This window comes from Miscanthus floridulus, chromosome 7 (genome assembly GCF_019320115.1).
Source record: "Miscanthus floridulus cultivar M001 chromosome 7, ASM1932011v1, whole genome shotgun sequence".
NCBI lineage: Eukaryota > Viridiplantae > Streptophyta > Magnoliopsida > Poales > Poaceae > Miscanthus > Miscanthus floridulus.
The window spans coordinates 41,006,493-41,016,285 of NC_089586.1; the positions used below are offsets into that span (position 1 = coordinate 41,006,493).

Below are 9,793 nucleotides of genomic sequence, written 5' to 3' on the forward strand. Positions count from 1 at the left end.
ATTATATACATCTAAAAAAGACTGTAACATCATCGATCATCTATGTTCATGTGTCCACGTCCCATATGATTCATCCTCTACTCGGAGCTCATGAGTCCGTGTCCTACCCGATTCCGATATAAAGACTGAATCCACATGTTCGTATCCGATACGAAGTCCTTGATTATGGAGATTCAGTTTAAAAGAAATTATACCCGTAGGGAAAAAATAATAATAGAACAGAACTGGGGTGGTCGGTGCGCTGCTGACTGCTGACTAGTCGGACGTGGGATCCAAGCAAAGTAAACAGGTGGAGAGTCTGACATGTAGGGTGGTTAGGCCCGGCCCACGAGTACCTGTATCGAAACGGGCTACGATTACCAAACCGACCTGGCTCGGCTTTGCTTTTTCCAACACGCGTTGGAGCGACGGGTGCACTTATCAGGAACGGACAGGACTACGGGGCCAATCCCTCCCGCATCTTCGATCCAAACCCTACCAAATCGATGGCCGACGGCGGCAGCGGCGAGCCGGGGGCCGGCGGTGGGTCGGCGCCGGTGTGCACTTTCGTGAGGAAACCACCCAAGAACATGCGGAAGCGCCCCGCCGCGCCCGCGGGATCTGATGACGACGACGACGGCGGCGGCAGCGGCGCCCTCGCGGCTGCGCGCTCCAAGAAGGGGCCGCCGTCCTCAACCGCTGGCAAGCTCGTTTTCTCCACCGCCGACGACTCCTCCGAGCCGCGGCGGTTCCAGTACGAGTCGTCCCGGACGATACAGTCCACGGACAGCCGCGCAACCGCCGTGCTCGAGACGGAGACGGAGTTCGACCGCGACCCGCGCGCCATCCGCGAGAGACAGCTCAAGCAGGCCGAGGAGTTCCTCAAGAAGAATCCCTCCGGTGCCTCCGCCTCCGCCTCCGGGGAGGTGTACAAGGGGATCCACGGCTACACGGACTACAAGGCTGGGTTCCGGCGGGAGCACACTGTGTCTAGTGAGAAGGCCGGCGGTTCGCACGGCCCGCTCCGGGCGGCCGCGCACATTCGCGTCTCCCAGCGGTTCGACTACCAGCCCGACATCTGCAAGGACTACAAGGAGACGGGGTATTGTGGTTACGGCGATTCCTGCAAGTTCATGCACGACCGAGGGGATTACAAGTCCGGGTGGCAGCTCGAGAAGGAATATGAGGAGGCGGAGAAGGCCCGCAAGCGGCGCATTGCCATGGCTGGTGGGGATGGGAGTGATGATGAGGCAGCAGATGAGGACGAGGATGATGATGAGGCGCTGCCCTTTGCCTGCTTCATTTGCCGGCAGCCATTCGTTGATCCAGTGGTCACCAAATGCAAGCACTACTTTTGTGAACATTGCGCTTTGAAGGTATGAATCAGTTTGGTTTGCTTCTTGTATGATTTCCATCTGTAGAAGATCTGGTTATCCACCTGCTTGCTTGGGTAGGCTAATAGTTTGTGGTCCCAATGATTCTGGACAAGAAACTTTTTGAGACTCAACATTTAGTTGAGCTGAAACTGAATTTACTTAAGACAATAGTCAATAGGAGATGTTTTCACAGGATGAGAATCACACAATGGATTGTGGATTGTACGAGTATATGAATTACTTTCACAAATTTAAGCAACTTTCAAGGATATAGTGAAGATAAATCTTTTATAAGGTATAATCTGCTTCATCATCAAACCACTCTCTATGGATTGATCATTGCTATTTGGTGTACTGGATGTTCCACCAAATAGCACCCTTTGCTTCTTCACACTTCTGCACATGATTCCAGCAAGTTGTTACTCCTGCCAGATTGAACTTTTGAAACCATAATATTTGTCAATTCTGTTCTGGATGTCATTCCGGTTTCCTCTGGGAACAGAACGTGTCAGTACAGGTCCATTTCAGTGTTATATGTATTTACAAATTAGTAAACATTTATATGCACTAGTGAGCCTTTTGCGTTCTGAATCAGTCCAGGACTCCAGGGCCTGACCATTGCCACCAACATGGGCCCAGTAGATAGCATTGTAGCTGGTCCATGAAGCAGGCAAGCAAAAGCAACTGTAAATGCAAGAAGCTAATAATGCATCGATCCTTTCCTTGTTGCCTTATCCACTTGTTCATTGTACCCAGAGAAACAGCTGAGGCTGTGCCACCGCAGCAGGTGTGACTGCTGCTTGGCTTCTGCCCGCGCGGCCAATGCCTGGCTGGATGCGCTGTCTAGCTGCTATCCCATCACACCGTTCTTTGCTTTCAATGTCTATATACCACGAAAGCTCACTGATGCCAATGCCTTGATGTAGTTCCTTTTCCTTCATATGTAATTTCTTGTTCTTTTTCAGATCTTAAATTAGATGTTTCTTGATCAATATTCGTGATCGAATAAACAAAGATTCTTGATATCTTCCTAATTCCTACTCAATGGATCCCTCTTTCTTGATTTCTTACCATTGGCGAAAGCTCTCGTGATCTTCAGCCTCTGCTTGGTCATGTGTGGACTGTACCGGGACAGATGGTCTGCTGAATACCGTCCAGAATGGGTGAGATTGACTGGATTAGCCGGAATCGACTGAGATTAGGGCCGGTACTGATTAGGGCCGGTACTGGGTGATGTCTCTTCTGTGCCAGTTTAGGTGGCAGAACGAGATATACTGCCTGTTTCGTCTGGTATTGGAATGGAATTGATAAGATTAGTTGACATTGCCCTTTGTATGGGATTTTCCCCCTCCCTACTTTTCATGACAATCCTATCCACTTCTGATTTCTCAACTGAGACTATTACTTCATGCAGATGAAAGCCTCTGCACGGCGAACTCTGCTTCTTTACTGCCAGAGAACAAGGATAGCATGAATCTAGAAACATGTCCCTTAATACTTAAAATGTAAGCAGCTTTATCAACTTTAAAAATAAACTGCCTAGAGATGTCCATCTCTTTGTTCCGCTTATTCTCTTACTGTGGTCCTTCTGAACACAAGTAGGAATCCTATTTCATCTGGAGGAGCAGCCTTTATTAGACCAACCTACATGAGCTTCCACTTTGTGCACTCAAGGGACGCATTTTTGAACTCCCAGAGGTGGTGGATCTTCATTATTTTCATGAGTCCAGTGAGTTAGCTTTGAGCTATCCACACAAGTGATCTCATGATCAGTGTTATCAAGTCGTCCGATTAATCACGATTACTTGGACTGATCGGTCCCATGACTTTGATTATGTCCACCAACTCGATTTGTCTGACCAGTTTCCATGTCGTCTGACTAATTGTTGCTTAATCGTGATTAGCCATCCAATTAGGATGGAAACCAACTAGCTTTCACGCTGTGTATTGGCTGCCTGAGCAACTGGGTTGCGGTTGGCGGGTAGGCTGGCAATTTGGCCCATTAGGTTTTAGAATATATACTGTTCAGAGCAGCCCAGGAGCAGGATGTTGTCTGTCGTGTTTGGGTTTACTTGCTTTCCAGCAGCTGCTGCCGCTGCCGCCACCGAAGCTTGTGGGCTGGTTCACATCCCTGCCCTGACCAGACCCTGATCCCTTCCACAGATCTCCATTGGCTCCTGTTGCTACCTGGTGCCCTGAGCAGACCCTGATCCCTTCCACAGATCTCCATTGGCTCCCGTTGCTGCCTGGTGCCTGCCTGCCTCTGCTGGGCGCAACCATCGCTGGAGGTCGGATCCTGTCCCGAAGGCCAGAAGCAGTGCCAGATTCTACCGCTGCTCATCGGGTCCCTTCTTCCAACATGAAAATGAGCTCCTCCACTGATTCTCTAGCTCTACTGTTGCTGCTCTAGCTCTACTGCTCCTGCTGTTCTTGCCTCATGCTCTGCTGCTGCTTTCTGCTTAGTGATTACATACACGTATACCTGTGTGGTTGTGATGTATGTGCAAGTGTGGATAAACAGCCAACTGGCCATCCAATCACACAAGAATCTGTGCCCTAGTACTTATAGACTCTTGCTGCTTGCATTGTACTACTATATAGTACAACGTTCCTGGAATATACAGGACGGCTATATGGATGACCAGGACCAACTGGCTAAACAGGCTGGTTGACAACTAATTGTGATTAGTCACCTGGTTGGTCCCATGTCAAGCCGACTAGATGATTTCACGATTTGATAACAAGCTCATGATGGCAATTCTTCCTAGTTTGGGACAATGCCTCATACATTGTTTTGGGTATGGAAGGAGCAGTGATCTGTTTTCAAACGGAAGGTTATGTAACCTCTTTTCGTTGCAGAAGGATAGAAGGACTTATAGTTTACAAGCAAAGGCTGGCTGGATTAGACAACAATGCAAGCCTTGAGACCTTTTAGGTCACCTTTCCATTAAAGACAGATGGTCCAATTGGCTGTGCAAGAAGCCACTGCCAATAATCTTAACCTGTCATTTGACAAGTTAAATCCATCCATCTGAATCAGAAGAGGCACAGGCAATCATGGCTACCATCTAAATGTTGCCCACTTGTGCTCTGCCTCCAAGCCTCTTTCCTATGCATTTCTGCAGAATGAGAAAGCCATGTTTTACTCTCATTCTTATGTTTGGATTAAAGGAATAGTCTTGCTGATTGAGATCTACTGTTAAACCCTCAAATCACATGTTCAGAGGAACTCCAATTGTAACCATCTGCTGTCTCTGAAGTGCAGACCAAGTCAAGTGACACTTCAACATAGAGATATTTTATTTGAATCATGCCTGAGTGATATTATTAGAAACTAAACAGAATAGGGTGTATGAACATTGAAGGAGGTATACATTTACAGAGACTTCAAACATATTTTGTTTTCACCATTACGGAAAAAAACCTTTGCCCATTAAGGAGTCACCTCCTCATCCTTTTGTCTTATATCGATCCTGTACAAAAAGCACATGGAAGTTTATTAGGATGCACTTGTGTTTTTTACTCATATAAATCCCAATTGAGCAGTTGCACACTAATTGAAGAAGAAGGGGTACCAAACTAGCAACCATACGGTACAAATAATTAAGGTTTGAGAATCTTATATACCTTGCAAGGGCCAAGTGCAGAAGTCTCCATCTAGAGGGGTTGTGTGGGTACATCATGGGGGTGATGAATGCATTGTGGAGTGTATTTGAGATGTACCGTAGTATGTGTTTTGTTGGCGATGTGAAACAATTTGGATTTGTTAGTTTTTTATTTTAGAGAGCAGAACTATTTGCTTATTATAAAATTTGTATTGAGGTTACTGTAATTTTAGTTTCCAGGGCATCCAGTACAATGATTGTGGAATAGGCATGCCAGGTTTAGTGTGATTCAGTTTTTAGAGAACAGAGTATTTTGTAGCTCTATGGAGTGGGACTGTGTTAAGTGTGTGTGGCAATAAAACTTATTGGCAGAAGATATATGAACCAGAAACCATAGATGCCATTGTTATTACAAAACATAAGTCAGATGCCATTGTTATTGTTAAACTCCATTTTATGAGGCTAGAGTAGAACTGAAGATTGAGGATATAAATGATAGGTTGAGAATTCCGTAGTATTAGTGCAGATTAGAGTTGAAGGTTTGGACTCTTCAAAGATTTCTTTATCGAGAGTTCCAGACCCCTTGCGCAAACTGTAATGTGAAATATTTGGATATTGGATATGTGAAATTAGCTGTCGATCATGTTTTTGTTTTTGTTTTTATTTTTGGTTGAATGCTAGTTCCGATCTCAAATTATTGTGCTTCCTTGAGATGAGACTGACTTGTATATTTGTACATTATAGTTTTTTTTATCATGTTCTCTGTGGTAACCGAACTCTTTAACAATTTTTTTCTTCTTCAATATTTCAGCACCACTCGAAGAACAAGAAGTGCCACGTCTGCCTCAAACCGACAGGGGGCATCTTCAACGCTGCACAGGAGATCCGCAAGAAGATGGCACAAGACAAGAAGCAGCAGGAGTAGGAGAGCTCGAAACACCGTTGCTAATTTAGCTGTGTCGTACAACGATGATTGGTGTGATAACTGAAGTCCGGTATTTTCGCCATCAGAAAAATGAGAAGAAAAGGTAGATCAGAACCCAGTTTTGAACGCTTACATGAATGAACACATTCAGATCCAGTCCCTAGTCCCTACCCCCAGCTAGTCCAACTTGCTGTTGTGTTCATGTCTCGTCGCCTGCCAGTTGGTTTGGTCCCTAGCGATGGGCAGAGCTCCAAAGGTACAGTGCTAGACTGCCACTGTGTTGTTTGCTGCTGGGCACCAGTAGATCTTACCTTTGATACAGTAGCGATCGTGTCGTGCAGCCTTTATTAGACCAACCTACATGAGCTTCCACTTTCTGCACTCAAGGGACGCATTTTTGAACTCCCAGAGGTGGTGGATCTTCATTATTTTCATGAGTCCAGTGAGTTAGCTTTGAGCTATCCACACAAGTGATCTCATGATCAGTGTTATCAAGTCGTCCGATTAATCACGATTACTTGGACTGATCGGTCCCATGACTTTGATAATGTCCACCAACTCAATTTGTCTGACCAGTTTCCATGTCGTCTGACTAATTGTTGCTTAATCGCGATTAGCCATCCAATTAGGATGAAAAACAACTAGCTTTCACGCTGTGTATTGGCTGCCTGAGCAACTGGGTTGCGGTTGGCGGGTAGGCTGGTAATTTGGCCCATTAAGTTTTAGAATATATACTGTTCAGAGCAGCCCAGGAGCAGGATGTTGTCTGTCGTGTTTGGGTTTACTTGCTTTCCAGCAGCTGCTGCCGCTGCCGCCACCGAAGCTTGTGGGCTGGTTCACATCCCTGCCCTGTCCCTTCCACAGATCTCCATTGGCTCCTGTTGCTACCTGGTGCCCTGAGCAGACCCTGATCCCTTCCACAGATCTCCATTGGCTCCCGTTGCTGCCTGGTGCCTGCCTGCCTCTGCTGGGCGCAACCATTGCTGGAGGTCGGATCCTGTTCCGAAGGCCAGAAGCAGTGCCAGATTCTACCGCTGCCCATCGGGTCCCTTCTTCCAACATGAAAATGAGCTCCTCCACTGATTCTCTAGCTCTACTGTTGCTGCTCTAGCCCTACTGCTCCTGCTGTTCTTGCCTCATGCTCTGCTGCTGCTTTCTGCTTAGTGATTACATACACATATACCTGTGTGGTTGTGATGTATGTGCAAGTGTGGATAAACAGCCAACTGGCCATCCAATCACACAAGAATCTGTGCCCTAGTACTTTTAGACTCTTGCTGCTTGCGTTGTACTACTATATAGTACAACGTTCCTGGAATATACAGGACGGCTATATGGATGACCAGGACCAACTGGCTAAACAGGCTGGTTGACAACTAATTGTGATTAGTCACCTGGTTGGTCCCATGTCAAGCCGACTAGATGATTTCACGATTTGATAACAATTGCTCATGATGTCAATTCTTCCTAGTTTGGGACAATGCCTCATACATTGTTTTGGGTATGGAAGGAGCAGTGATCTGTTTTCAAACGGAAGGTTATGTAACCTCTTTTCGTTGCAGAAGGATAGAAGGACTTATAGTTTACAAGCAAAGGCTGGCTGGATTAGACAACAATGCAAGCCTTGAGACCTTTTGGGTCACCTTTCCATTAAAGACAGATGGTCCAATTGGCTGTGCAAGAAGCCACTGCCAATAATCTTAACCTGTCACTTGACAAGTTAAATCCATCCATCTGAATCAGAAGAGGCACAGGCAATCATGGCTACCATCTAAATGTTCCCCACTTGTGCTCTGCCTCCAAGCCTCTTTCCTATGCATTTCTGCAGAATGAGAAAGCCATGTTTTACTCTCATTCTTATGTTTGGATTAAAGGAATAGTCTTGCTGATTGAGATCTACTGTTAAACCCTCAAATCACATGTTCAGAGGAACTCCAATTGTAACCATCTGCTGTCTCTGAAGTGCAGACCAAGTCAAGTGACACTTCAACATAGAGATATTTTATTTGAATCATGCCTGAGTGATATTATTAGAAACTAATAGGGTGTATGAACATTGAAGGAGGTATACATTTACAGAGACTTCAAAACATATTTTGTTTTCACCATTACGGAAAAAAACCTTTGCTCATTAAGGAGTCACCTCCTCATCCTTTTGTCTTATATCAATCCTGTACAAAAAGCACATGGAAGTTTATTAGGATGCACTTGTGTTTTTTACTCATATAAATCCCAATTGAGCAGTTGCACACTAATTGAAGAAGGGGTACCAAACTAGCAACCGTACGGTACAAATAATTAAGGTTTGAGAATCTTATATACCTTGCAAGGGCCAAGTGCAGAAGTCTCCATCTAGAGGGGTTGTGCGGGTACATCATGGGGGTGATGAATGCATTGTGGAGTGTATTTGAGATGTACCGTAGTATGTGTTTTGTTGGTGATGTGAAACAATTTGGATTTGTTACTTTTTTATTTTAGAGAGCAGAACTATTTGCTTATTATAAAATTTGTATTGAGGTTACTGTAATTTTAGTTTCCATGGCATCCAGTACAATGATTGTGGAATAGGCATGCCAGGTTTAGTGTGATTCAGTTTTTAGAGAACAGAGTATTTTGTAGCTCTATGGAGTGGGACTGTGTTAAGTGTGCGTGGCATTAAAACTTATTGGCAGAAGATATATGAACCAGAAACCATAGATGCCATTGTTATTACAAAACATAAGTCAGATGCCATTGTTATTGTTAAACTCCATTTTATGAGGCTAGAGTAGAACTGAAGATTGAGGATATAAATGATAGGTTGAGAATTCCGTAGTATTAGTGCAGATTAGAGTTGAAGGTTTGGACTCTTCCAGAAAGATTTCTTTATCGAGAGTTCCAGACCCCTTGCGCAAACTGTAATGTGAAATATTTGGATATTGGATATGTGAAATTAGCTGTCGATCATGTTTTTGTTTTTGTTTTTATTTTTGGTTGAATGCTAGTTCTGATCTCAAATTATTGTGCTTCCTTGAGATGAGACTGACTTGTATATTTGTACATTATAGTTTTTTTTATCATGTTCTCTGTGGTAGACCGAACTAACAATTTTTTTCTTCTTCAATATTTCAGCACCACTCGAAGAACAAGAAGTGCCACGTCTGCCTCAAACCTACAGGGGGCATCTTCAACGCTGCACAGGAGATCCGCAAGAAGATGGCACAAGACAAGAAGCAGCAGGAGTAGGAGAGCTCGAAACACCGTTGCTAATTTATCTGTGTCGTACAACGATGATTGGTGTGATAACTAAGGTCCGGTATTTTCGCCATCAGAAAAATGAGAAGAAAAGGTAGATCAGGACCCAGTTTTGAACGCTTACATGAATGAACACATTCAGATCCAGTCCCTAGTCCCTACCCCCAGCTAGTCCAACTTGCTGTTGTGTTCATGTCTCGTCGCCTGCCAGTTGGTTTGGTACCTAGCGATGGGCAGAGCTCCAAAGGTACAGTGCTAGACTGCCACTGTGTTGTTTGCTACTGGGCACCAGAAGATCTTACCTTTGATACAGTAGCGATCGTGTCGTGCAGCCTGGCTTTGAGAATTCCCGGTAGGCTTCGCATCCAGCGTGCTGGCCTTGGTGCCTCTCTGGTCACGCCTTTCTTTCCCCTCGTCCCCCATCTGCTTTTGCTGACAGATGAAAGGTATACCACACGCACCATCCGTTTTGTCGCCTGAGACATTCGTCTTGCCTCTTTGGCTGCTGCCGCCTTGTTTCCATGCGTGATGATGCGTCCACGTCCTGTGCGGCAGTACATGGAAATATGGGACACTGGTCTGATGCAGCAGGATTATGCCGAATTTTTTACATTTTGACCTTTTTTTTTTAAGTTTCTCATAAATAGATCCTTGGCGGAAAGAATTCAGAAAAT

The 9,793-nt window shown here is 45.1% G+C and overlaps 1 protein-coding gene across 3 annotated transcripts; it reads left to right on the forward strand.

The window, feature by feature from the left end:
• The first annotated feature begins 408 nt into the window (after nucleotides 1–408).
• Nucleotides 409–9,266, forward strand: LOC136466913 (zinc finger CCCH domain-containing protein 15-like). 3 transcript variants are annotated; one of them, XR_010761501.1, is made up of 3 exons: nucleotides 409–1,355; nucleotides 5,772–6,141; nucleotides 8,997–9,266. XR_010761501.1 is itself a non-coding variant. In XM_066465425.1 (2 exons), exons 1-2 carry the CDS (start codon nucleotides 486–488, stop codon nucleotides 5,883–5,885), a joined length of 984 nt encoding a protein of 327 aa, XP_066321522.1. In that variant the 5' UTR covers nucleotides 409–485; the 3' UTR covers nucleotides 5,886–6,401. The 3 variants fall into 3 exon arrangements, 1 of the variants encoding a protein (XP_066321522.1); XR_010761502.1 differs by having other exon boundaries at nucleotides 5,772–5,988; XM_066465425.1 differs by lacking the exon at nucleotides 8,997–9,266 and having other exon boundaries at nucleotides 5,772–6,401.
• Nucleotides 9,267–9,793: the final 527 nt, after the last annotated feature.

Bases quoted from the DNA above. Each gene is read 5' to 3' on its own strand.
- LOC136466913 (XM_066465425.1), top strand. From the start codon at position 486: ATGGCCGACGGCGGCAGCGGCGAGCCGGGGGCCGGCGGTGGGTCGGCG. The intron at 1,356-5,771 runs GTATGAATCAGT...TCAATATTTCAG, and splicing joins GTGAACATTGCGCTTTGAAG to CACCACTCGAAGAACAAGAA.